At 48.7% G+C, this 27,795-nt stretch overlaps 1 protein-coding gene across 8 annotated transcripts; it reads left to right on the forward strand.

Annotated features, from left to right (window-relative positions):
• Positions 1 to 27,723, forward strand: RGS8 (regulator of G protein signaling 8). 8 transcript variants are annotated; one of them, XM_054638433.2, is made up of 6 exons: positions 1 to 131; positions 2,028 to 2,559; positions 4,300 to 4,401; positions 5,295 to 5,359; positions 17,108 to 17,274; positions 19,917 to 27,723. In XM_054638433.2, the coding sequence occupies exons 2-6, from the start codon at positions 2,534 to 2,536 to the stop codon at positions 20,097 to 20,099; spliced, it is 543 nt and encodes a 180-aa protein (XP_054494408.1). In that variant the 5' UTR covers positions 1 to 131; positions 2,028 to 2,533; the 3' UTR covers positions 20,100 to 27,723. The 8 variants fall into 8 exon arrangements, with proteins under 8 accessions (XP_054494408.1, XP_077038068.1, XP_077038069.1 ...); XM_077181953.1 differs by having other exon boundaries at positions 5,298 to 5,359; XM_077181954.1 differs by having other exon boundaries at positions 2,028 to 2,346.
• The last annotated feature ends 72 nt before the right edge of the window (positions 27,724 to 27,795 follow it).

Raw genomic sequence — 27,795 nt, forward strand, 5'->3', positions numbered from 1 at the left:
GGGAGGGTGCCGAGGTGTGCCCGTCACCCCGAGCAGGGGGCTGGCCCTGAAGGAGCTCTGCTGTCTCCCCAGAGCCTCTGTGAGCACGCTGTCGGCACAGACCCACCGGCAGGGAGGACGGCTCAAAGGCAGTGAGTATCTTTTTCTCGGTGTCTGTCTGTCTGTCTGTCTGTCTGCAGTGCCTCCGTGTTCCTTTTTTCCCCCCGGCTTTCTCTGCATGTGAATGGATGGTCTTAATCTCCCGAAGCCCCCCCGAGAGATCTCACGGTTTCCCGTTCTGTTTATTTGTTTGGTTGGTTTTTTAACCTTTGTGCTGCTGGTTTGGTGTTTTTTTTTTTTTTTTTTTTTTTTTTTTTTTGTTGTTGTTTTTTTTTTTTTTTTTTTGTATTGGGATGGCTTCTTTATCTTTGCCCAGGTGGTTTGATAACCTGAACGTCCTAATCACAGCCCTCCCTTGCTGTCTGTCAAGGAGAAACCCCCAAAACTCATCCATGATGAGGCTGGTGGTTCTCCTTCACTGGATTCCTTCCATAGGAGGGGGAGGCAGGATGAAGGATGGAGCAGGGGAGGCAAAACCTCTCACCAAGACCTTTATTGCAATTTGCCAGCCACCACAAATTATATTTTAAAGTCAAAACTGACTGGATTTATTTGCAAACAGAGGGAGCATCCACGGGGATGCCAGCTGAGCAGTGGGATTGCCTCCATGGGGAATGCAGGTCCCAGCACCCCCGAAGTCAGACTGACTTTGGGGTCCCAGGGAAGTTGGGTGCTTGCTCTGGGGGCTGAGTGGGTGGCAGTGGGGGTGAGCAGAAGGCCCTTTCATAACAGAACCCCAACATTCAGGCTGCTGGAGGAGGCTGCAAGGGAGAGAGAGAGCGGATGGCTCCTCTGCCAGCTCGGAGCAGCAGTGGCAAAGGGAAGCAGGAGCTGCTGGACTCTAGGAAGTCATGTGCTGTGGCCCCACATGGGGGTGAGGCTGTTAATGAGGAAATTTAGAGGGGCTTAAGGAATTACAAGGATTGATTTCAGTCAGAGAAGCAGCCGGCCGGGGCGAGGATTAAGGGAATGCGCTCACTGGCATTGCAGCACAATCCCAGCTCCATTAATTTAGTGGGGAAGAGGCTTTGTGCCTTTTTAATGTAATCAGGGTTTAAGAGGGATGGTGCACCGGGCAGCCCAAGCTCCAGGGTGTCCCCAGGCCCCAGCAGAGCAGGGTCCTGGCTCCTTGCACACCCTCTCAGCTCTCATCAGCTCCCTGGGCTCCTCCTCGGTTGTTCCCAGTGACACCATGACATGGAGGGTACCTGGAGCCTGGCAAACCAGAAACCTTTGCCTTGGCTCTCTGTAGAGTCCTGTTCTCTGTCCCCTGGCTCTCCTGCCTGCTGGATCTCTCCTTCACTCTCTGTTGATGTGAGAGTTGTCAACCAGTGATCCCCAGTGTGCCAAGGCTCACGAGGAACTTCCTTCCTTCCTTCCTTCCTTCCTTCCTTCCTTCCTTCCTTCCTTCCTTCCTTCCTTCCTTCCTTCCTTCCTTCCTTCCTTCCTTCCTTCCTTCCTTCCTTCCTTCCTTCCTTCCTTCCTTCCTTCCTTCCTTCCTTCCTTCCTTCCTTCCTTCCTTCCTTCCTTCCTTCCTTCCTTCCTTCCTTCCTTCCTTCCTTCCTTCCTTCCTTCCTTCCTTCCTTCCTTCCTTCCTTCCTTCCTTCCTTCCTTCCTTCCTTCCTTCCTTCCTTCCTCCCTTCCTCCCTTCCTCCCTTCCTCCCTTCCTCCCTTCCTCCCTTCCTCCCTTCCTCCCTCCCTTCCCTCCCTTCCCTCCCTTCCCTCCCTCCCTCTCCTTTGCTTTCCTTCCTCCCATTTCCTTCTCCTTCCTTCCTCCCATTTCCAGGCTCTACATCTCCTTGATAGGTTCCCACCACCCCAACGAGGCCCTGCTTGCTCTGAGTGATTTTTGTGTGAGTGCCTGATCCCTGGTGGTGAAGGAGCAGCCCCTGCAGATGTGTGAAGTCCTGCTGTTGTTCTGTTTGCAGTGCCAGCTCTCCTGTGATGCCTGGCCACTGGCACCAGCCATGACCTGCAGGGACAGGCACAAGATGTAGTTTGTGACCCTTCCTAGCAAGGCCAGCCTGGAGCTCTGCCCCTTGAGGAGAAACCTTCAGAGGTGCTGGAGGATGAGTGGGATAATGCCAACTCCTGCTGCTCCCTGGTGAGCTGGGACACCAAACTCACCCTGCTTCAGACCTGAAGCTGGACTTGACCTGGTGTTAGAAGGAAATGCTGTCTCTGCTCTGTGGCCACCCCTCAGCTCTCAACGTCTTCCATTGAACAGTTGACTTTCCACTCTAGGAGGCAAGGATCAAATGGGTTGAGGACAACTGGCCCTTCTTGGTTTGGCAAAGAGGATTCCTTGGTGCATGTTTAAGTGCCAGGACATGAAACAGTAAATCCCTTCCTCCTGCACTCCTGCCTCCTGCAAGCAGCCCTGACTGAGGTCCAAGCCAGCCAGTTAAAGGGTTAACCATAGCTGGATGCCTGCATGGCTGCCTTACTGATCCCACGGAGGTAACTGGAAAAACCAGAGTGCATCCCCACCCCTGCCATCCTGTCCCTGTCCACCTCGTCCAGCAAGCCCCTCTGCCCACTGCAGTGTCCCTGCTGCCCTTCCCTTGCCTCTCCACCTCCTGCACACCCAACTTCTCTCCCCCTCTTTCTCCCCTGTGTCCTGGCTTGGAAATCCTGACTGAGAGAAGTGTTTTCCACGAGGAACCAGCTCCCTGCTCTGATTCCCTGCTGCAGTCCCTTGATCTCAGGCATCCCAGGGGAATGGGAGCAACGCTGCTGCGCTGACGCCTGTCACACCTCTTGCTGGGAAATTCGTGAGCAAACAGAGCAGGGCACAGAAAGGTGGGGGTAGGAGGCATCTGGAGAAGGATCCTGCAGTGGGTTTGGTGTCCAGCTGGGAATGTGGCACTCCCTGTGCTCTCCTCTGGAGTTTGTGCAGTGCCCACGGCTGTGGGGCCGTAGTTGGAGGCTGTGCAACAATTCCTGTGGCTGAGGAGTTCCTGCTTTTTGTGCTTGTTAAATGCTGTGAGCTGCCTGTGCTGCACCAGGGAGACACTCGGTGCATTTAATTAACATTTAATTTGCTTGAAGATTACATTAAAATGTGCAATAATAGAAGCTCTCCGAAGGGCGGGAGGGGAAGGGGGAAACAGGCGCGCCACAGATTGGCTCAGGCACTGGTGCTGAAGTGTTCTGCAAGAATTACAGATGGAAGGGGAAAAAAATGCTCTACTTGTGCAGCCACAGAGAGTATTGGGCATCTGTTTGGGAGCAGAGCTTTCAGCAGCTCCAAAGGAGATCCAGCAGCTGGAAGTGGAGATGGGGTAGCTGAATGTTCCTCCCATGGTCCTGAGGAGAGAATGGCCCAGTTTGATATCCAGGCAATCTCCAAGGGGAGACACCCTCAGGCTGGAGAGGCAGATCACAGAGCCCTTGCAAACCCAAGAAGCAGCCCCCACGTGTTTTTTGGGGAGAGGGTGATGCCAGTCCCGTGCAATGCAGGTGCTCCCTTTCCCTGTCCCTCTGTCCTGCCCATCCCGGGTTATGTAATGAAGGATGCTGCGGCTGCTGTCCTGGGAAGGGGCTGGGCAAGGACACCAGGGGCTGGCACAGGATTGAAGGCTCTGGGGCTGGGCTGAAATTTAGAGGAAAAAAGCTTTAAAGCCATTTTCTGCCTGGGTAAGCGTGTCAGGAGCAGGCAGTTTGATCCTGCTTATGTAATCCTGAGTCTAAAGAAGCCGCTCGGGATCGATCCTGGCTGGGAACTCAGGGGGCTGCAGCACAGGCTCACCTTGCAGGTGCCTTCCTACCCTCTCCTTCCTCCAGCCCCCTCCACCTCAGGTATTTGTGCTGTTTTTGGTGCTGCTGGAACGTGGTGACCAATTTCTTGTACTGCTGCCCATTGCTCTCCTCCCACACCCGACCAGAGCAGGACTTTCCAAGAAACCATCCCCAAATGCAGCCCTTCAAAGCCTTTCTGCCAGCCAAGGCAGCTGAAAGCCTGGTGTGAGGGAGCCTTCAGCTGCTCTGGTGCTGTGTTCACCCTTAACATCAGCCTGGAGATGTCTCAGGGTCCCTCTCACACACGAGGGAACCAAGGACACAGACCTGGCACAGAGGTTTTTCTTTTTTTTTTTTGGGGTTTGTTCTTTTTCTTTTGCCAAGCTGGCTAGACTTATAATCATCCTTGTTCTTTGGTTTTCCCCTGCTAACACCCCTGCTTCCCCACCTCGACCACAGGAGCAGAGGGATGAGGACTCGCCTGGGCTGCCTGTCTCACAAATCAGACTCATATAATGATTTCACAGCTATTCTTCCGGACAAGCCCAACCGGGCTTTGAAGTGAGTATAGCTGCAGCATCCCACCCCAACCCCACTCCTGCCCTTCCCCTCCCCACCCACCACCTCCCCCCTGCAGTATTGTCCTCCTTTTGTTGTGTTTTGTACGAGCTGTGAGCGCTTCCAGGAGGAAAACAAACCGGCACTGATGCAGCAGGAGCAGCCTCGGGAAATTCCTGGATCTGTGGCACTGTGAGACAGGACGTGCTCCCAGTCCCCACTGCTGGGTGTGGGACACGTCTGCACCTCTTTGGGGATGTAATTTACACCTCTGTCATCACAAATCAAAGCCTGAGCAGTTGGCTTGGTCTAAGGGGTGACCCGAAATTTCAGGTCATCTTCAGCTCAGCCTTGTATTTGACACAGCAAAAATTCGGGTGATGGTTTGCAAAATGCTGGAGGGAGATGCTTCAACCCCTCCAGAGTCCTGATTTGAGAAGTGTGGGATGGGACTCATCTGATCACAAGTCCCTGCTTCCACCTGAGATAAGATCTGTCCTTCCCCTGAAAGGCAAGCAAGAGAAATAAACACTTCTGCAGGGCTGAGTTCCATTTTGCCTGACTTTTGGCTTTTACAATGTAAATGTCTGCATCTGAGCTCGTTTCCTGGGCCTCTGCTCAGAGTCAATGAGGAATAATTGGTGCCTTTTTGGGTATGAATTATCTGGCCTATTTTACCTGCCTGCCTGGGGACGTGAGCTGAGTCCCTGCGGGTCCCTTGGGATCTCCTCCCTGATTCTAAAGGAAGCCCAGGGTCACATGGCTCAGTTCTACACCCTAGACCTCCAAAATCAGGTGAGAGGAATCCCAGCCTTCCTCGGTGTCCTCACCAAACAGCTCCAGAGGGGAGGAGCAGCTGTGGGCTGTCTGTAACTTGCCCCTTCCTTTCCTTACAGAAGACTCTCAACAGAAGAAGCTACAAGATGGGCAGACTCTTTTGATGTCCTTTTGTCCCATAAATGTGAGTAGAGATCAAATTTTACCTTTTTTCCCCTCCTCTTCCCTTAACCCCTGTCCAGGGGCATGGTCCCCCAGAGCTGCTCACTCCCCAGCAGTCACCATCCTTTACAGGCAGGAAAAAGGAGAGTTTTGTGTGTTCCCTTCACATCTTTGCTCCTGACCACACGGAAAACCACAACTGCTAAAGCCATCAGCCCAAGGTGCTGCCTTTTCCAGCTCAGCACCCTTGACCAGCTTGCCCTGGCACAGAGGAATCCCCCTTGTTCCCCCTGAGCTGCTGTTACCACAGCAAACCCAAAAATTTCACATCCAGAGCCCTCATGCCAACCTATAATCAGCAACCCCTGCTCTCTTCAATCCTGTGAGTTCACTTCTGCAAATATTGCTCTGCTCCAGCAGCATTTTCACACTGAGAAATTATAAACAAAGCAAAGTTCCCAGCATGGGTTCATTCATGAAGAAAAAAACCCAAATGAGTTGAGGCTGGGGAAAAGCCACCGTGGGTGCTGAACTCTTTCATGGCAATAAGGAGCTGTCTGCCTTGCTTAGAGACCCAGGTTTTCCTTACATTTTAAAATGTAAGTGTAAATTATGTTATTAAGCTAATTTTAAGGTAATTTTGCCAGGTTTCTACTGAGATGACAACAGTTTTGGCAGGGAATTAAGTGACAACTTTAAAAAGGCAGGCTGACCAAGGCAGGAAAAAGCAGGATGTAATTTTAGCAGCAGTATCTAGTTGAGATCATTGCTCTTGCAGCCAATAGGGGAAAAAATATATGGTGTAGCTGGGTATGGCTAAAAAGGAGCGTTTCTTTTGTGGAAATTCAGAACAAGAAGGGGAAAATACAGCAAGGAGATTACAGGGTACCTGGGGGATGGAGAAAGGGGAGGGCAGGATTTTCACACCCCTGTTATCATCCTGAACTCAAACCCATTTCTTCTTCAGTGGTGTAAAAGTAGAAATTTTCTTTATTAGACTGCAGAAGAAGGGCTTGGGTCACAAACCCCAGTGAATTTACCCACCTGTGTCCTGATGTTATACAGATTCTTCCCTCTTCAGCTGACTACTGCAAAAATGCAAAATCAAACCTCAGTTCAATGATTTTGTCCAGCAGCCTCCATGAGGGTGTCTGGTTTTATTAATAAATTAGCCTTAGAGAGTGATAAATGAATTATCAAGACCATTCCCATCTCTTACAATGGAAAGTAATTCTGATAACTCTCTGGCACTAATGAAAAATATTCAGTTTCTAATGAAAAATATTCAGTTCCTAATGGCAACAGAAGGTGATCTTTAAAATTTAAATTAATCTATTTTTATCAGCAGTCACGGTGACATTGCCTGGTGATTGGTTGGTGACAAAAAAATTTGTTGTTTAATAAACTACTTTCTAAAGGAATATTTTATAACTGCTCTGCACCTGAAGTTTCTGGAATTGCCAGCCTGGCAATCAAGGGTTATAATGATGCAAATACAAAAAGTTCTGTTGAAACAGAAGTGTTATTTTAGTTACACTGGTTTAAAGGAGAGAACAGCACATACTCATGGAATTAATGATATTGTACAAGTTGCATTTTTGCTGTTAGGATGTGCTGATGTTACACAGGTAAGGGAGCCCTATGCCTTAACTGGCCAAAATCTGGGATTAAATAAAGCTGTGCCTGGCCTGCTGGCATCTGTCTGTGAGGAAAGCTGCCAGCAAAAATTCTGCTTTTAGTGCCAAGAGGAGGACAGAACTGCTCCAGCCTAATTTCCCTGTGACTGCTCAGGAGAATTTTCCCAGCATTAGCCAGGGAAAATTGGAATTCATGCTTGGGGGCATGGGCTCAGCACCAGCTGGGCTTGGGGAGAATTGCCCCTGGGGCTCACAGCATCAGCAGGTAGAGCACTTGTGCTTGACACATCTGTCAGAAAGTGTCTTCACTAGATGGACAGCTCATTTATTTTGGGAAGGGGATTGTGATTTCAGGGGGTTGTGTGGTGCTTTTGCTGCAGTCGGATGGATTTGGTGCCTTCCAGGCAAACTGTTCTCCAGGGAAAATAAACCCCAAAGTGCTGGGGCAGGGCTCAGGAGCTGATGGAGCAGCTGAAAACAGGGCAGACCTTGTGGGAAACATTGCCAGGGGTTGGACTGAAATATGGGTACCTCCTTGAGCCAGGTCTCATGAGCTCTTGGAGATCTATTTCACACCCAAGATAGCTCAGCTACCTTAGGAGGCATAAAATCAGCAGGATGGCTTCTGTGGTAGTGTTGGAAACATAAAGGTTTTAATAAAAGGCAAAAGAACAAACTCTTTACAGAGAAAAACTGATCTAGGTGCAGAGATTCTTGCTCCTGGTAAAACACCCCTCAAAAGCCATTAGTTTCTTTGTTCTCCTCTTTTTCTGGTGAATTGCCCAGGTAGGACTTTTGGCTTCTGTCCCATTAGCTATCCTTAAATTTGAGGTGAAGTCCCAAAGTCCTAGGAGATGCCTTTTCCCCTCATTGAGGAGAGAAACTTTGAGCTTATTTCCTTTATAAAGGGACAAAGGATAGTTTTGTCACTCCATCAACAAGAGGCACATTCCTATATTGGACAAGTGGCACAATTGCTCCAAGGATCAAGAATGTGGATCAGAGCTCCCCAAGAGGGCTCCAAAGTGCCCAGCAGAGCAGGCTGCCCTCGTACAGGGAGCAAGTTCAGAGATCTGCAGCACTCTGGGAGATGGGAAAACCACTTCCTATTCCTTTCCTATTTTCATGAGTCTCCAAAAGGTTTCTTGTTGGATTATACTGACTTAGAGGTGGGGAAACTGAGAGGTGCTTTAAAAAAACTTTTATTCCATTATCAGTCTCGTGAGAAGGGTGAGACAATACAGATGTTATAATTCATGCCATCACAATCATTAATTACAACACACTATAAGCATTTCTTGGTGTATCAGCTTTAGCCACACCATTCTGTAAATGCCTTAAAGCCAATAATCTAAAATTACCCCTCATGGGTCCTACTACAATGCTTCTTTCATAGTTCTATTTCTCCAAACTATCCAGTCTTATTTACAAAACCATCTTTTAAAACTTATTTCTAATTTCATTTCTCTCTCAACAATATCTGTCCTATTCTATGGCATTTCTAAATCAGCATTTCTTATCTCAAGGTTTGCATTCAGATGCACGCTATGTGAGCCTTCTGCCAGGCTTTGAGAATTCTCTACAAATCCATTTCCCACAGTTTTCAAACAGAAGTGACCTGAGCAGTGTCATGCATTACACAGATTCCATGGAGAGTCTCTGGGGATTTGAGCCACCTGCTCTAGTGGGAGGTGTCCCTGCACATGGCAGAGGGGTTGGAATGAGAGGATTCTTAAGGTCCCTTCCAGCCCAAACCATTGTGTGATTCCATGATCACCTTTGCCAGACATCCCTTGAAGTGTGACAGCCCTGGGGAGCTCCCCCTGGTCTCCCATCACTGTTCTGAAGAATGAGTGACTGTGCAGGTAATGTTTGATCCTGTTGTGAGAGGAGGACTGAAATCCCTTGGGATTTGAAGCAGTTGTTTTCTCCCATGGCAGAGGGGTTGGAATGAGAGGATTTTTAAGGTCCCCTTCCAGCCCAAACCATTGTGTGATTCCATGATCACCTTTGCCAGACATCCCTTGAAGTGTGACAGCCCTGGGGAGCTTCCCCTGCTCTTTTCCCACTCTTCTGAAGAATGAATGACTGACTGCAGGTAATGTTTGATCCTGTTGTGAGAGGAGGACTGAAATCCCTTGGGATTTGAAGCAGTTGTTTTCTCCTGGGTGATTCCAGGCTGGGTAATGCCCTTGTCTCTGCACAGACTGGTCTGATTTGGATTTATTCCCCAAGCTATTCAAAGGATAATTTGAGCTGACAAGTTATTTGAGTTAACAAGACACTGTGAGCAGGAAATGCAGGAGGGCTCTCCCCACCTCCCTTTTGGGACTGAATTCCCTCATCCCTCCTGGAGTGAGCAGTGCTGAGCAGCAGGATGCAGCAGCTCCACATCCATAGGTCAGTGCAATGAAATCCCAATTGTTTTTGTTAATGGGCAGAGCAAATCAACTCAGAAACGCTGGGGTCAGGCAGACAATCCCTATTTTACACCTGTCTGAGCTCCCTGCCATGGTCCCTGGGGTCAGGGCTTCTGAGCAAGCAACAGGGGAGGGGAGCCTGATGCTGCTCTTGTCAGGGAAAATAAACCCCAGAGTAAGAGACAGAGGCAGAGTCAGAGACAGACCATGTGCAGTGTTTCCTTGGGTGCCCAGGGAGGAAAAGCAATGGTTTTAACACGCTGGATTTTGGCAACTTTCCCCATTTTGTGCCAGGGAAGTGAGCTCAGCGTGGTCCCCATGTGTGAGTGCATGCCTGTGAGTAACTGAGGAGTAATCCTCTCCCTGTGCCCGTGCCCAGGAGCTGGCCAGATGAGGATTTCTTCTGACAGGCTGCTGGAGGGAAATACAAGCCACAGCATGTCTCATTCTGCATCCCCCACAGGGCTGGACACACAGATTTTTGTTCCTCCAGCATCCAGCAGGACAGTCTGTCCTCAACCCTTGGTAAACTTCTCACCCCTGCACCAAAACCATTCATCCTGAATGGCCACTTTTATCTCAAGGGTGATTTTTCTCCAGATTTTTTGAAATCTGGAGGAAAAGGTGATTTTTCTCTGGATTTTCTTTTTGTGATCTCCGTGCTCTTCCTCCCAAACTTTATTGTTGTTCTCCTCCTCCTCCTGTTGTCTACACATTCCTTCACTTCCTACACAGCACAGGAATATCCCAGCCTACTCTTCTGAGCCAGAAGAGCATTAGCATTGTGCTGCTGACAGGCAGCTGAGATGGAGGGAAGCTCTGCTCAGCAGCAGTGGGAGCACATTCGTGTGCTGTGCACAGCAATTGTGACCTTGTCCCTCCAGCCCTGCTCCCAACACCTTCTAGGGAGCCAATCCATCCATCCACCAGCCACAGAGACCCCCCCCATTTGCTCCCTGCTTGCTCAGGGGGTGAAACACATGCATTAAATAAATTACTGGGCATTGCTTTCTTGCTCTGACAGTGGCAGGTGCTTGGTTATTAAACTGCCTGAATGATTTAGGCCACTGATCTGGGCTCTTCCTCGTGCTGATGAAGCTTAGCTAAGCCCTGTCTTGTGTTTTCTGCTCCCCACCTCAGTCTCTTCTTGCTGAAAGGATCCACTTTCCATCTCCTGAATGGGATTTCAGGAGTCCCTGTCCTCACATGGTCATTGACCTGCCTGGCACTGCCCATTCATAAACCAGAAATTCCTGGCACTGCCTCACTCACAGATGATCTGCAAGTATGGGGGTTGTTGAAGGAGTTTTGAGTTAGATCTCTGAAGTTTTTAGATGATGCCATTTCTTTTTCTTATCTTCCACACAGACAGGAAGGGTGAGTTTTGCTCACACCTTCACAGCATGGTTCAGAAGGTCACAAGAGCTCTGGTTACAAGCCCTTTTAAGGATTTATTGACCAATAAATCACTGCCAACAAGGATATTTATGGTTTTGACCCAGTCCTTACATATTTGGTCTTGTGGACTCATGCTACAGTGTGAGCTTCCTTAGCCAATCATGTTTTGACACACAAACCTAGAGCACTGCATCCTAAACTCCTTGTTTACCTTTGCAACTAATTTTATTTTTTCTCTATCTGAAACTCTAAAACTCTAAACTTTCCTCTTCTTAATTTAACTTGTCTCTGCTTTAAACTATAAATCCACATTCTTGCTTCCAGCACCTAAGTTTAGAAGCCTTTCCCAAGGTCTCAGATCAAATCCTGTGATAGTTCTAAGCTTTGGATTTATTAACCAATAAATCACTGCCAACAAGGATATTTATGGTTTTGACCCAATCCTTACATATTTTGTCTTGTGGACTCATGCTACAGTGTGAGCTTCCTTAGCCAATCATGTTTTGACACACAAACCTATAGCACTGCATCCTAAACTCCTTGTTTACCTTTATTTTTTCTATATCCTAAACTCTAAACTTTCCTCTTCTTAATTTAAAGTGTCTCTGCTTTAAAATCCACATTCTCACTTCTGGCACCTAAGTTTGGAAGCCTTTCCCAAGGTCTCAGATCAAATCCTGTGTTTAATTCTAAGCTTTGGCTTACAGGCTCTGAGAATTCCCTGCATTTCAGATTCCAGCACTGCAGGATCCTGAGCAATGTCTGAGCACTGACAAAATCCCCTCTGCACGTTCCTCAGTCAGTCTGAAAGGAGAGCAGGGCATTTTGAAGCTTAGATTTACACTGTAAAGTAAAATATCAAATGCCTGCTGCATGCTGTATTCTCCCTCAGACTCTCAACATCCAGTAAAGAGCTCTGCTTCCTTGCCTTCAATTCCTCTGCTCCACCAGGATCAACTTCCTCCTTTGGCTTCAAGCACAGAACTCTTGAGGCAAATTCCTGAATAATTGTCCAAAGGTTGTCCTGAAGGGCTGTGCAGCCACAGCAGCACATCCTGCCCTCCTGAGTGGCCATGCCTTTGGGCCTCAGGTTGGGGATGATTTTGTGCTGCTGCCTCTGCAGAATTCTGATCCTGCTTTTAACTTCTGTGCTTTCTAAAGCATCCCCCTGGAACTGCACACTGGGATATTTCAGGAGGTGAAATCTCTCTCCTGTTCATATCACACTGCATTCCAGTGGTGGTTATGCTGGCAAAAAGATGTCCAGTTGGCCAGTTTATTGAGAAGTTAAAAGTTGTCCAGTTAATTTCTGTGCTTTCTAAAGCATCCCCCTGGAACTGCACACTGGGATATTTCAGGAGGTGAAATCTCTCTCCTTCTTGTATCACACTGCACTCCAGTGGTGGTTGTCCTGGCAAAAAGATGTCCAGTTGTCCAGTTAATTGAAAAGTTAAAATTTCTGTGCTTTCTCTCTAAAGCATCCCCCTGGAACTGCACATTGGGATTTTTCAGGAGGTGAAATCTCTCTCCTGTTCATATCACACTGCACTCCAGTGGTGGTTGTTCTGGAAAAAAAGATGTCCAGTTGTCCAGTATATTGAAAAAGTTAAAAGTTGTCCAGTTAATTTCTCTGCTTTCACTGGAATTGCACAATGGGATTTTTCAGGAGGCGAAATCTCTCTCCTGCTTGTATCACACTGCACTCCAGTGGTGGTTGTGCTGGCAAAAAGATGTCCAGTTGGCCAGTTTATTGAAAAGTTAAAAGTTGTCCAGTTATTTCTCTGCTTTCTTTGGAATTGCACACTGGGATATTTCAGGAGGTGAAATCTCTCTCCTGCTTGTATCACACTGCACTCCAGTGGTGGTTGTCCTGGGAAAAAAAGATGTCCAGTTATGTGGGATGAGCTTTGAAATGCTGATCATTCATGAGTGCTCACTGTTTGAAAGCCTTGAAGGAGAGGAGCAGGTTGAAGTCAATATCCAGGTCAAATCCCAGCTCAGGTGGTAGCAGCTCCCATGCCCAGTTGTCCTCCTGCCCTTTCAGTCACACTTGTCATTGCTCCAGGACAAACTTCAGGCAGTGATTGCCCAAACCTGGCAGTCGGGCAGAGCTGGGAAGGCAGTCAAGGGTTAAAGATGACAATGATGGCAAACCAGGCAGTCAGGGCTGAGCTCTCCTGCACCCAAAGTGTCCCAGGCAAGGCCCTCTCAGGTTCAGCCTCACCATCTGCAGCTCCTCCGAGGCTCTGGGGACTGCATGACAGGAGTGGATAAAAAAAGCAGAGAACAGCCAGACACTATTATTTATCCATTCACTGTCTAAACTTATTTCAGGATCAAAAGGAGCTGATTGACATGAGAGCAGGAGGCAGAGCTCATGGAAACCTCCTGGTCCCAGGGGAACCTGCTGCAGCTGCTCTCTGGGGCAGGGCTGTAGCAAATGCCTTTCTCTCCTTGTCACTCATGACATTCCCTTCTTTTAGCAGTTATTACATTTGTCAGGTATTTTATTTTTCAGGTATTATATTTTTCAGATATGGTATTTTTCAGGTATTTTATTTTTCAGGTCTTTTATTTTTTCTGATATTATATTTTCCAGGTATTTTATTTTCCAGGTGTTTTATTTTTCAGGTATTTTGTTTCTCAGGTATTATATTTTTTCAGGTATTTTATTTTCCAGGTATTATATTTTTAAGATATTCTATTTTTCAGAGATGATATTTTTCAGGTATTTTATTTCTCAGGTATTGTATTTTTCAGATATTATATTTTCTAGGTAGTTTATTTTTCAAGTAATTTATTTTTCAAGTATTTTGTTTCTCAGGTATCCTATTTTTCAGATATCCTATTCTGCATCAGTGTCCTCTTGCAGATGTGGTACTTTCATGCAACACTGCTATTCCTGCAAGTGATCTTCTGTCAGTGCTGCAGCTCTGGGGCTGTTGTAGAGGAAAAGGGGGAAAAAAAAAATACCAGGGCAGAGACAGGGGAGCAAGACCTCAGCAGAGACTGCAGAGACATAGCAGTGTGGTTGTGTGCTGGAATATTTAATGTCAGGAATCCTAGGAGATGATGATTGATAAAATGACATAGATCTTGAAGAATTGGAAATTTCTCCCTGTTTTATTTCTTTCTTACTGAAATATATCACCATGCAAACACTCTTTGCTCTGCTCTCCAGTCCTTACCTTGCTCTCACACAGGCCCTGTGAATTTTACAGGCACTAAGGGGGACGCAGGTTTTGGAAAATGTTTCTGTGTCCCAGATTTCAGGAAGGGGAGCAGCTCTACAACACCCCTCACCTTCACCATATTTATCCATCACCATATTTACCTATCCAGGGTGGATAATAGCAGGACAGGTGCCCTGCTCCTTTGGCATTCTGCTCTGGGGCTGATGTCACAACATTGCCCCAGGCTTGGACCCACAATGTGCACTGTCACTTGGATGAGAGGCCCCTTTTTTGTCTACCCTAGCAGTGCAAAGCCCTGATCTCCTCCTAAAATTGCTTGAAGGAAGAAGTGTCAGGAGGAGCTGGAATAATGCAGCTATTTCTGGGGCTGACAGCAGGAGGGAGCATGGCTGAGATGGGATGGATCCATTTTTATGCTGATAACAGGCTGCTGATGGAGCAGCCAGTGCAAAAAAAAACCCAAATGGAGGAGCTTTGAGGAAGGCAGAGAAGAGAGGTTTAGGCTGTACTTTGGGCTTGTCTGGCCTTTCCTTTTCCCTCTGAGGCTCTGGACAGTCAGACATCTCCTCTGACTGACACACAGGCAGAAATAGGATTTTGTGGTGCTGTTCAATACCGAGGGCGACTGCTTAGGGCTTGAGGTTTCAGAGAGAGCTGGAAAATTTCTTAAGTTATTACCAGAAACAAGGGGAGCAGGAAGAAGTTTAGGACATGCAAAGGAGATGCAGGACAGTGTTACATTGCTATGGATCCATAGCACACATAGCAAATAGATTTATACAGCATATAGAGAGTATATAAATAGCATATAATATATAAGATATATTTTTATACATTCTATAAATATATATGTATTAATATGTGGGTATATATATAATATAGCATATGATATATCTGATATAGAGCATATAGTTAGCATATACAGCATATAGAAGGAACTGTTTGAACAGCCTGCTTGGGAAAATGTTAGGATTATCCACAGGGATCTGGACAAGCTTGAGAAATGAGCCCATGGAAAACTCACAAGGTTTAACAAGACCAAGTGCAAGGTGCTGCCCCTGGATTATCCCCAAAATCAGTCCAGGATGGAGGATGAATAGATCAAGAGCAGCCCTGCCCAGAAGGATGTGAGGGTGGTGGTGGAGGAGAGGCTGGACATGCCTTGTCCTTGCTCCCTTCATCCTTCCAAGGAGTCTGACCTCACCAGGTTCATCCCCAATTCCATCAATATTTTTAGACAGTTGCTTGGAAGTAGCCAAGAGCTTTCCAGGCATGAGCTACAAAAACCTGGATGCTATTGCAAAAGACCAGGAAGAGTTAAAAGCACATTACTGGAAAGAAAAAAAAAAACAAAAAGGAGAATCTAACTTTATCCTGAGGAGAAAGGGGATGTGTGAAGCCTTCAGCTGCATCAACTCCCCTGGTGCTGTTCAGGGAAAGGAAATAAAAAACAATGGCTGTGTCCATAAATAGGCCCAGGCAGGGGTTTAACACAGATTGCCTAATAAATCTTTCCATATTTCTAATCTGCCCTGGCTGACTCAGATTGCATTACTGAAATGTCACAATTGCTGAGCATTAGCAAGTGATAAGCACACTTTTACCACTGACTAGACAAGCTGTAATTAGGCCAAGTCCTTTCCCTCTCCCCTTTACTGGAGCTGTAACAGACTCTCTGAGAGCTTTCCTCTCAGAGAGGAAACGCCATAAAAATGGCACAAGGCAATAAAGGAAAATGACAGAAAACATAGGGGACAAGTCCACATCAGGCACGTTTTATTGAAGGTTTTCTTAGTGGCAGATAAGGCCTTATAAAGTGTGGCATTAACATGACCTGAACCTTGATAATTCCATGAGTAATTCTCCAAAGGGTGGGTGTCCCAGTCCCAAGGAAAGCCTTTTGCCACCTTAGCAAAGGAAAACATCAAGTGATGTTTGGCTTTGTGGCAGCTCACAGGAGCCTGGCTCATCAGTGGTGTAAGTTATGGATGCATCCTGGAATGGCAGAGCTTGGGAGAAATATCAAATTTTCTTTGGTAGGCTGAGGTGAGTGGAAGGATGTCTGAGACTGGAACAGCTCCCTGCCTTCTCTTGATGCCTCAGGTTCTAGCTTTTTTATGTTTTTCAGATTCTGTGCTGCTTTAGTGTGTGGGTCTGGGCTTCATATCAGGGGATGGTGAGCTCTGTGCACAGAGCAGGGAGACAAAACAATTCCTGCTTTAGCTGGGCACCAAGGACAAATGATCCAAATCTCAGGCCCAGGAGCACAAACAATGTGGAATGAAGAGAGAAAAACAAGCAGGGTGGGACTGCATGGGCTGGAGCTGTAATTGGACAATTAACTCCAATATGCAAATGGACCAAAACTTATAGAAATGTGAGATTTCATGACCAAGCCCTCTTTTGCTTCCATCTTGGAGCCATCCAGACAGAGCCACAACTCTGGTACTGCCAGGGTGTGGCCTTTATTAAAATCCACTTTATTCCTCTTAACTCTGCCTAGCCTCTACTCCAGCTCCTCAAGGCATCACTCTTATCACTGGTCTCTGTACAAATCACCAACAGGACTGCTGGGAACGTGCCTTGAGCTGTTTGATTTTCCAGCATCACTCTCATTCCATGGTTATGACAATGGGAAGATGCCACCAGCTCACACCCCAGGCAGTAGACTAAGAAATCAATGTTACAACTCACTTTAAAAGTTTTTTGACCAACCACACAAAGCAAAAGCACATTGACAGTAGTTCTGTCCAACCACTATAAGCACAGGTACCTTTGGTTAAAACAATGTTTGCTTATTTCAAATACAATACCTGCTTGTAAGCCTTAAAACACAATGCACAGAGCTCCATTATTAAGCTTAAAACTTCCTAATATCTCCCTAGATGAACTTTTCTGTATCTTAGGGAGTTATTCTAGACAAGCATTAATACACAGACCATTGTTCTGTTTGTCCTTGCTTTTCCATTCTTACACAATTTTTCTGCTGACCAATCTCATGGCTGCTGCTCAGCTCCAATCCCAGTTCTGCTGTCTCTGAGGCCTGCCTTTTGCAGCTTTCCCAAACCCCTCTGATTTTATGGATTCCCACAACCCTCTCCTGCCTGTGTGTCTTTGGCAGATGGGCTGGCAGCTTTCCGTGCTTTCCTGAAGACCGAGTTCAGCGAGGAGAACCTGGAGTTCTGGCTGGCCTGCGAGGATTTCAAGAAGACGCGCTCGGCGGCCAAGCTGGCCTCCAAGGCCCAGCGCATCTTCGAGGAGTTCATCGACGTGCAGGCCCCTCGGGAGGTGGGTATGGGGTGACACAGCATCCCAGGGCACCCAGCAGGGTTGGAATTTTATACCAATATAGCTGGATGGAACGTGCCTGGGCTCGTCTGGGCCTTGCTGCTTGACCAGAGGCAGCAGCTGTGGTGGTTTCACCTCAGAGACACCTTTGGCTGGCTGGATGCTGCAGCTGGCACTGGGGACAAGTCCAGGCATGCAGGAGCTCAGGTTTAGCTCTGGTGGAAAGGCTTTAGGTGAGGTGAAGGAAAGGAGTCAGTTCTGATGGAGGGTTTCGATCCAGAGCTTTGTTCCTGGCCCACAGGGCTCTGAATGCAGCAACAGCTCCAACAGAACCACAGCGTGGTTGCTGTGTCTTTGAACCCCGGGGAGAGGGGCAGGGGAGGGGTAGGGAGCCACCAGCCAGGTACAGGAGGGGGAGTCTCAGGGGACAAATGACACCTGGATGGCCCAATGGCCCTCAAGGGGTCTAAGGCATCTTTTGAACTTTGCCAATCACTCGAGGCCCTTCCGGAATGCCAAGATTGACAGACAGCACTGAGCAGGGGCAAGGGAGGGGAAGGGAGAGGTGACTGGCACACCTGGGGAGGGAACAGGGATAACTGAGACAGGCTATGGCATCCCACTGCAACACAGCAGGGCTGTCACCCCCAGCTGGGTGCTCTCCCTCTCTCCCTTCCCTCTCAGAGTGTGGTTAAGGTCGGTGGCCATGCCATGCTGGCTGCTCCAGCCGCCTCTGCTCGCCCTGACTCAGTCCTGATGAGGGCAACTGCTTTGATGATACTGAATTAGTCACAGCCAGGGAGTTCACTGGCAACCTCAACCCACATTTCCTAACCTCACTGAGCTCCCCAGGAGCATTTCACTGAGCTCCCCAGGAGCATTTCACAGTGCTCCTGTCCTTTCTGTCAGCCTTCAGCAGGCTGTTGGGCTCTTCCCTGGCAGGACACCTTGCACAGGACCATCCCACCATGAGTGGAACAAAGCCCTGAGGGAGCTGGGGGTGCTGAACCTGGAGAAAAGGAGACTCAGGGGTGACCTTATCACTTTACAACTCCCTGAAAGGTGCCTGTGCTCAGCTGGGGCTGGGCTCTTTCTCCAGGCAGCACTGACAGAACCATAGGACACAGCCTCAAGCTGCACCAAGGGAAACACAGGTTGGATATTGCTGAAAGAGTGATAAAGTTCTGGAATGGCTGCCCAGGGAGGAGGTGGAGTTCCCATCCCTGGGTGTGTTTAACAGCCTGGATGTGGCACTGGGTGCCAGGGTTCAGTTGAGGTGCTGGGGCTGGGTTGGACTCGATGATCTTGGAGGTCTCTCCCAACCCAGTGATTCTGTGAATTCTGTGAGTAACTTGTTGACTTCCAAGGGAGAAGAGCTTCTGACTAACTCCCCCCTCACCCAGACCTCCAGAGAGATACAAACAATAACTCTGAGCTGAACAGAAAATGCAGTCCCACCCCGGAGCCTGGGGTTGTTAAATCCTCTTTCAAGCCCTCAGCAGATTGATGGCACTGCCAGGTCCTGCTGATGGCACTGCCAGGTCCTGCCTGGTGACCACACTACCTTGTGTCACTGCAATCACAGCACAGCCAGGGGCCTCTCACTGCACCCAGCCCTTCCTGCTCCTCCATGGGTGCCTGTCAGGGACCCAAAAAGGGCTCATTTTCCTCATTTTCCTCCCTCTCCCAGCTGGGAAGGCCATTGCAAGGCCACTGGGAAGGGTCCAGGTTCACACTGAGGTGTGTGGGGGTCTCAGTGCTCTCCTTGAGGATTTTCCCACAGTTATTCAGTAAGCCAAATGAGATTTTAAGGACTGGAAGGCTGATTTTTGATTAGAAATAGGAATGCAGGTAGGATGGGCATCCTTCCTACAATTTGGTCCTGTGGTGATGTTTCCTTAGCACTGTTACATAATTTTGGCATGCTTAGAATATGAAATTATTAGAGCTAATCCATACTGCTGACATCCACGTTGAGGCAGACAGCTTTGCTTTCCAGGCTCCTTCCAGTTTGGACACTGAATTAATAACAACAAATAACATTTTTTCAGCCATTTTTTCCTTCCAGACAATAACCTTAAAAAATGCTGATTACCCTGCTAGGGAAGGAGAGCAGGAAAACTCTACTGGCTGCCTTTGCAAACAAATGGCAGTCATAACATTTATTTTTCCAAGCCTCTCCTCCAGATATTGTAACATGAAGCTGCTATGGGAAAAAATCAAACAGTTTATTTTAGATCAGCCAAGTTTGGAGACATTTAATAAGAATGTACTAATGGTTTAAACCCAGTTGAAAGTTTATTCTCCCATTTATTAGGCATGTGGTGAAGAAGAGAGGGAGCAGGAGAGGGGTTAGGCTGAGTCAGCAGCTTTAGGTGATGTGCTGCCTAAGAGTCTGAATGAAAGTAATTTAAAAAGTGATTTCAGTAAAAATAAAGTGATTTCAGAAGTGCTCAGATCACTATAAACCCAACTTTTCCAGGCTTGGGGCAGAATTCACAGCCCTGAATCTCTGTGGGGGCTGTTCAGGCATGGGCAGGGGTAGGGCCTTGGTTCTGCTGCCATGGCAGAGAGGGAATGAGCCATGTGAAGGAGGCCAGCTGGACACTCAGTGCCAAACTCTCTTCTGCTGCTTTCCCCAGGTGAACATAGACTTCCAGACACGGGAGCTGACCAGAAGAAATGTGCAGGAGCCCTCCCTCTCTTGCTTTGACCAAGCTCAGGGGAAGGTGCACAGCCTGATGGAGAAAGACTCGTACCCCAGGTTCCTGAGATCCAAAATTTACACAGACCTGCTGTCTCAGACCCAGAGGAGGCTCAGCTAGGACGGCCACGGGGCCCTCAGAAACCACGTGCTTCCCTCAACAGCCAAATCCCATGTCCAAATGTGAAACTTGCTTGGTGTTCAAAGCAGTGGGAATGGGAAAAGAGGGAGAAGGAGCAGAGGAAGCTTCCAGAGAGTGATCCAGGCGTGGTATTAAGACTCTTTGACTATCTGTGCTTTTTTTGTTTTTTGTTAGCAGTAGCACCTTGCAGTCGTTCCCTCTGTCTAGCACGAACCCACAACCCTCTCAGGGTCACCTGTGGGCAAGGCAGGTTTCCTCTGAAATGGCTGGGTTGGTTTGTGTGTAAATAACACCTTTCCATCCTTCCACACATCTCTCCCTGTCTCTCACCTCTCCCTTGTGCTCAGGAGGGCCCCAAGGGCAGTGCTGACACTTGGGAAGCCACAGCCAGCCCACCTCTCACCCTGCTGGGGTCTGGGACTGAGGGGAGGGAGAGAGGAGACAAAGGCACAGGGTTCAATCCCTTTCTAGAAGTGGAAACCATCAGCAAACTCAGCTCTCACCCTGCTGGGTGTGGGATTGAGGGGAGGGAGAGAGGAGACAAAGGCACAGGATTCAATCCCTTTCTAGAAGTGGAAACCATCAGCAAACTCAGCTCACCTGCCCATTTATTTTGCACACCTTATGGCTTGGCTGCCACCCTGTCACTGCCCCTTTTCCTTCAGGGATGGAGGCTCAGAGTATTCTCAAGGAGCTGAGTTTTCCTCATGAGGAAGGTAATCCCAAAAGCCCTCACTAGGACTGGGCAGGCAAGTCTTCTAACGTGAATGATTGTTTTTTTGTGGCTGTTATTTATTTGTGTGGCAGCTCAGTCTCAGCCATCATTCAGGCTCTGTTGTGCTGGGCACTGGACCAAAGCCCAGCACAAAGGGGCTTCTGGCTGCCACAGGCTTGGTGGCTCCTCAGGAAGGACCTGTTGGAACCCTCTGGCCCTTGCTGGGGTGTAGGAAAAGCACAAAGCCCGTCTGCCACAGCAGATGGCATTTTTCATGGGGTACCTGGCCAGTGGCAACGTGAAAAATCCCATTTCTATTTTTGTTATTTCCCTTTTACTGACTGTTCCCATTCTCTGAGTGTCCCCTGTGGGTTCAGTGCCCTGCAAAGAGCTCCCCAGGACCCAGGCCCTGCTGCAGGGTGCTTGCCCCCAGTGGCACACAAAGCATGGAGTGAGCAGGATGGTGTTGGAGTGTGCAGTGGGGTGTGAGGGGCCCTTTGGCCCTGTTCCCATAGCCTGGATGGCCACTGCAGGAGAATTCTCTGTGCACATGCCAGGGGTGCAGCACCTCCTCTGGGCTGGGCAATAATTCCTTCCATCTGATGGCCCCATTTCCATGGCACTGCTGCTCCAGCTTGGCAGATTCTTGCAATATTTTTGAGGGGAGAAGCAGACAGCCTGTCTGTGGATTGGAGCCGGCAGACCAGAGGTCTCTTTTCTTCATTTAATGAAGGCCTGGAAAGTGACCCCATGGATCTTTTTCTTTCTCTCAGTCATCCCCAGACCAGAGGCTGTGAACCTCTGCTCCAGCTAAGGATGCTGAGTGGCTTTTAATACATAAGAAAGCAGCTGATATAGACTTTTGTAATGTGGTGTAAATGAGGTAGAATGATTTCTAAAGCCAAGCAAAATGTTTTTGGAAGAAGATAAAAAAAAGTCTGCCTGGATATTAAAAATTACTGTCCATCAATTAAGTAGGAAACAGCTTTTTGAGGCTTTTTGCAAGGATGATGTGCAGGACAGTAGGACAAATAGGATCAAGACAGAGGTGGTAACCATGCTGGGTTTATTCTGGAGGTGCATTCCTGTGGTCTCCATGACACTGAAATCTAAATACATTGCAAGTGCAAACTTTATGTTAGTAGGGAAACCTGCTTTTCAGTGCCTGGTTGGTCAGCAGCAGAATCCTCCAGGTTTTTGGAAGGCAAATCCCATCTCCAGTTAAATTTCCCAGAGGAATGGCCAGAAAGAGCAGCAGTGACCCAGCATTTCTGGCTGTCCCCTGTCCCTGCAGGGACACCTGAGGAGCTGGGGCTGGCCTGTGGTGACAGAAGTGACATATTATTATATATAATAATATATATAATACATATATTATTATATATATATTCTGCAGCCACACCAGGCTCAGTGACACAGCTCCTGGGGCTGCTGAGGCCTCTCATGGGACACAAGAGACACAAAGCTCAGGGTCTGGACATGGCACAGTTTGACACAAACTTTTTGCTGCTTGCTTGAAAGTGGGAGCAGTGAGGGACACCTGGAAAAAGCTCCAGATTTGCCATGATTTCTCCAAGGGAGCCAGATCCTGCAGGAGCTGAGTGTCCCAAAGCTTTATGGCAGGCAAGGCACAGTGAGACAGGTCTGGTGAACCTGAGCAATGTGGAACAGGAATCACCAGTGGAAGGAATCAGAGGTGGAAGCAAAGGACACAGAGCCACACATCAGTGCCTGTACCTGGTGCTGCCTGGGCTGTAGGAAGGTGTCTTGGTTTGGAAAGCCAGATGTCTGCTGAGGAAGGCAGGAGCCTTCCCTGAAATGGAAAATGTAAACCCCCTCCCTTTGAATTGTTGTAATTTTGAAATTAAGGGGCTCTCAGGCAAAGATATGGGAACAGGAATAACAGTTATTTACTAGGACAAATTAAAATACAAATGTAATAGTACAAAAAAAGAAAACAAAGAAAACAACCCACTGCCAGAGTGAGAGCAGTCCCTGTCCCCTGTGTGCCAGGGGGGTGGCACAGCCCCATCCCATGGGGGCTCAGCCCTCCTGCAGTGCCAGCTGTGGCTCTGCTGGAGCAGGGATCCTGCACAAGGGGGGAGTTTTCCTCTGCAGCTCCAGGGCTGCTGCAGATGGGCCTGGGCTCCCTCTGGCAATGCAGGGCAGCAGAAGCTGCTCCTCTGGCAATGCACTGGGCAAAGGCTGCTGTGCTGTGCCAAACCTCAGATTGGATCCAGGTAGGAATGCTTGGCTCCTCCCCTGGGCGCAGCATCTCCCCATGGGATGATGGGATTGGATCAGCCCTGCAGGGACACTCACTGGCCATGGACAGGAGATAATTAATAATTAATGGCCCATGGACAGAAGAGATCTCCTGGAGGGAGGATTGGTTGTGGGAGAGATGAAGAAAACTGCCCAATGAACAGGAGAGAACTGCCCCAGCTCTGACAGATGGGGATAGGACACACACCCCACCCACATTTTGTAATGTAAGACAGAAGGAGTCATACCAGCCCCACAGCCCCTGCCTGGGGTAGGGAGCAAGAAGGACAAACCCAGCTCTGCTGCAGTGACACACTCACGGCTTGACCTGCAAGGGAGGATGGAAATCTGCCCTCTCTGGCTGTGAGCAGAGGCTGGGGGAGCCCCCCTTTCCCAGAAATGCTGTCTGCACCCCTGTGTAACCCAGCACAGACTGGGATCTCCCATGGGCATTGCTTTTGCAGTTTCCTCTCCCATCTGGGTCACCAAAAACTGATGCCTTGGAGTGGCTGCCTAGAACAGAGGCTAGACAAGGTTAAGAGGATAAAGTGGGTATTTTTTAAAGGCCTTCAATAGGCACACCTTGGGCAGTCAAAATCCTCACAGAGCAGCTACACCCAGGATAGACAATGGTCATGAGTTTTTCAGACAATTATAAGTTTGGTCCATTTACATATCAGGGGTTAATCCTCCAATTACAGTTTCAGGCAATGAAGTCATTTACCCTCATTTTGCTCTCCCATAGTTCACTTTTGTTCATACTTTTTGGGGCCTGAGGCTGTAAGGTGTCTTTGGATCACAGGCCCAGAGGAATTGTTTCATCTGACCAAAATGTGGAGAGAATTAACTACACTTTACATGGAGTTTAGAACTATGCACTAATACAGTGTAGGACTTGAAAAATACAAAAGTTAAAATCTTAAGGCATCAGCCTGTGGTCCCAGTTTTACTCCCTGCTGCCAAAGGGCAGCTCAGCTTCCCAGCACTGTGGCATCAAACAAATGCTGCAAGTGGTGAAGGGAGGCCACCTTGTCTGGCCCTGCCTTCCTCCTCTCCACCTTCCTCTTGCCTGTATGTGCAAAAAGCATTGCAGAGCTGCCCAGCAGAAGGAGGCTGAGGCAGTCACTGCTTTTAAAGAGAAGGCAGAAAGCCATGACAGCTCTCTAGACAGACCTTCTGAGTGGGCTTGGGTGGTGCTGACCTCTAGGGCCAGCTGAGGCACCCCAGCCATGGCTCTGCAGCACCTTGGGGAGGGCCACAGAGACAGCCAGGCCAGGGGACACAGCAGGAGCCAGGGGCTTGTGTCCAGGAATGTGAGTGGGGACAATCCCCAGGCTCCCCTGGTGTCCAGAGTGCGACTCCCTGGTCATGTCCAGTGTGACTCCACCTCTCCATGAGATCCTCCAGCAGTGTTGGTGCTGGAATTCCTTTCATTTCACATCAGAACTCAAAGAAAACTTCAAAGTGGCCAACACCCTGCAAATCCAAGCTCCTTTCTCTCCTCCATCCACCTGGGGAATTGCTCAGAGCAGGGCACACCTGGAGATGTCGTTGCTGCAGTGGTGACAGGAGCTGGAATCAGGCTGGCTGATGTAGGAGAAGTGTTTTTCTCAGTAAATTGTTCCCTCCACTGGGAACAGCATCTTAGAACACAGAGTGGAGCAAAAGTATTGTCTGAGGCATTTGAGTCTACCACTTGTTATTTTTGTTGCTGCTCTTACAGTTTGTCTCTCTGGAAGGAAAGCAGACTAGTTATTTAAAGTAAAATTCTATTTTTCTTAAACAAGAAAATGGCACCAGCTGCTTCTGCTGCTTCTTTTATGACAAATGCTGTTCTGAATTGAATCAAAATAAGCAGCTTGTAGCTCTACCCCTTAAACCAGGGGCTGATCAAGGAAATCATGACTGAGCCAAAGCTTTGGAAAGAGCTGAGTGGTGACTAATTCCCACCAAGGGCAAATATCCTATCCTTGATTCATCTCTTCTTGCTGTGAAAGGGATACTCACCACCTACAAACCCATTTCCCCTCTCCACAAGCACACACCTCCAAAATTTTCCTCCTGTTTGGAGCAATGTTAAAATGTGCCATCACATGAAGAGAGGGGGAAAAAAATGGTTCACTCAGTTCTTTTTATTCTGTTTGCTGGCCCATACCCAGTCAGCTCCCAGGTAGATTGATGGCAGAAGGGAAAAAGAGTTTACAAATTTCCTTTTCTGTGAGCTTCAGGTGGTGTTAACTGCAGGGTCAGATGCAGAACTCTAATTTGTCTGAAGTTTCTCCTGCTTTGGTCCATCAGCCAGGCTTGGGATGATTTCCACCACTTTTGGTGGACTCATTAATGCACCAAGGGGTCCCTGCTGCCCCTGCTGGGGAGGTGTGAAGGGCAAAGGGAGGGGGAAATTGCTGTGTGTGTCTGGGGGTGTGGGTGGATGAGAGTGCATGTGACTTCATCTGTATCTTATTTAGTGTCCTCTACTACAGAAGCTTTTCTGAGACATAGATGTGCATGTTAAAATAGGAGAATTAGGCACAAATGACATAAACTGAGACCTTTAGCCAGTGTTGTGTTTGCCTCGTGTGTAAGTCCAAGTAGTAGTAGGAGATGTAAAACTCTGCTAGGTTCCCAGTTACCCCTAAGAGCACATGTATCAAACTGAACTGAATGTTCACTGATGATAGACACAAAACCAAAATGTTTACAGCATTCAGAGCAATAGCAAAGCATACCTCATGCCAGTCCTGGAGTGCCTCTCACCTGTCAGTGCAAGCTCTCCCCTCCCTGGGGGCCTCTGGCTTCCTCTCCCTCCAAACTCCTCTCTCCTTCTCTCTCCTGTCCTGGTTGTCTTCCCTCCTCCTCCTCCTCGAAGCACTCCAAACCTTGCTGTCCACCAGCACTGTTTGTCTTCATCTGTCTGAGCCTGGGACTCCCCTAACCTGCCCCTGCTTGCCTCTCCTCCATCCCCATCCCTCCCTCCTCTCTTCTTTGCCTTTCCCTTCCCCAGGCACTCATCTCTGGTCATGCCATCTCCCTCCTACACGCCTCCTACTGCCACTGTAAAGCTCCTAGGAGCTCTTCCCTGCCCGTTATATAAGAACAAAACGTTTCACATCATCTTCTGCATTATCTTCCATCCCTGGGGCTGCTGCAGTCGTCTCCTTCCTTGGTGCTGTGCTCTCTCTGGCATCGTAGCATTATATCCCAGAACTGGAATTAAAGTTCATTTTGCTGCTAGACCAGAATGCTTCTGTCTACCATGCACCCCTTGGGCTTTGCAGAGGCTCATCTTGTCCCCAAGTCTTTTGTCTTCCTCCTTTTTCTCCTCCTCCCATGCAGGCTGCACGTGCAGTGCTTGTGGCAGGGGCTGGCTGGGGCGGAGGGTGTCCGTGCTGGGGTCACTCACAGCTGGGCACCCCTGTGGCTCTCTGGTTTATAAAAGTAGTCTCAATAAAGGTGTGTGGGTTGTATTTGCTCAGCAAAGTCAGTCGCTGTGCTCTGTGCCTCCTGCAGGAGGATGTGTGTCTAATCTGAGGCTGCGGTGAACTCGGCGTGAGTTCAGCGAGCTGAGGCCGTGGGAGGGAGGTGGCACAGGGGGACGAGCTTGTTACCAAAAACATCCAACACTCCTGGCAAAAAGGCACGGGAGAAAAGGCTGTGCCTGCTTCTGGAGGCACCAGGGAGCTCTGGGGACCAGCTGTGCTGTGAATTGTTTGTCTCAAGCAGCCCCACAGCTCCCAGTTTGCCTCACGTGCTGCGTGCCCCAGGCTGGCTCTAAAGCTTGATGGATGAGGAGCTGCTCAGCTTTGCATTTCTAGTGTGGGTAACAGCTTTATCCTGAGAGAAATGTCTTCATGTTGCTCTATCAGTGCCTGCAGCCACCAGCTGAAAAGCAGGGAGGGGAAGGAGGCACCTTCTGCTGTGTTTACTCCTGCAGACCTCTGTAGGACACTCCTGGAAACAAAGAGAGCAGGGTACCAGCACGCCCTGGGGTAGATCTCCCTTCCTTAAGAGCCACCACTGAAGATCTCATCTCCTCATAACCTCTCCCCCCAACTCCTCTGTGAGTTACCCAAACCAGAGCTCAGATTTGTCCTGAAGCTCCTTGGCATCTCCACCTTGGTGGGATGGCAGTGTCCCCTTGAGGACCTGACTACAAACCCACACACCCAGCAAGGCTGCTTGAAATAACAAAGATACCTGGTTCCTCTGCAAATCAGCTCGTGGGTGGCTCAGAAGAGACTGAGGATGGCTCTGCTGCACTCAGTGAACTCAGAAGTGAGCCAGCAGGCAGAAAGAACAGCTCAAAAGTGCTTCCCTGGGCAATGCTTTTCTTTTCAGGAGCTCCTGCTGCTGCAGCTGCCGCCCCTGCAGTGCTGCTGGTGTTGGGGCAGGCCAGGCAGGCTGTTCAGTGTGATCCCTTCCTGCTCAAGGAGAGGCATGGGCTCAGCTCCCCGGGTTCCCCTGCATTAGCTGCTTGTTTGTTAGGCTCCCCTTGTTCCCTGGGAGGCTGGAGAAGCTCCTCAGCCACGCCACAAATCCCCACCAAGCTGTGTCACCACGCTGTGCAGTGTTACACCCCTGCTGTATAGACACCCTGAGGATGTAATAAACAGCCTGAGACTATTTGTTCTCTGCCTGAGTGTCTGAAAAGCTGCAGTCCTGGGAATGGAGGGGTGTCTCCCAGCCAAATTGCTG

This window comes from Agelaius phoeniceus, chromosome 8, assembly GCF_051311805.1.
Source record: "Agelaius phoeniceus isolate bAgePho1 chromosome 8, bAgePho1.hap1, whole genome shotgun sequence".
NCBI classification, from domain to species: Eukaryota; Metazoa; Chordata; class Aves; order Passeriformes; family Icteridae; genus Agelaius; species Agelaius phoeniceus.

Excerpts from the sequence above, each read along its gene's own strand:
- RGS8 (XM_077181951.1), top strand. The coding sequence starts at position 2,169 with ATGAGTGGGATAATGCCAACTCCTGCTGCTCCCTG. Across the intron at positions 4,402-5,294 it reads AAGCCCAACCGGGCTTTGAA|AAGACTCTCAACAGAAGAAG; the intron begins GTGAGTATAGCT and ends CTTTCCTTACAG. Across the intron at positions 17,275-19,916 it reads ACGTGCAGGCCCCTCGGGAG|GTGAACATAGACTTCCAGAC; the intron begins GTGGGTATGGGG and ends TGCTTTCCCCAG.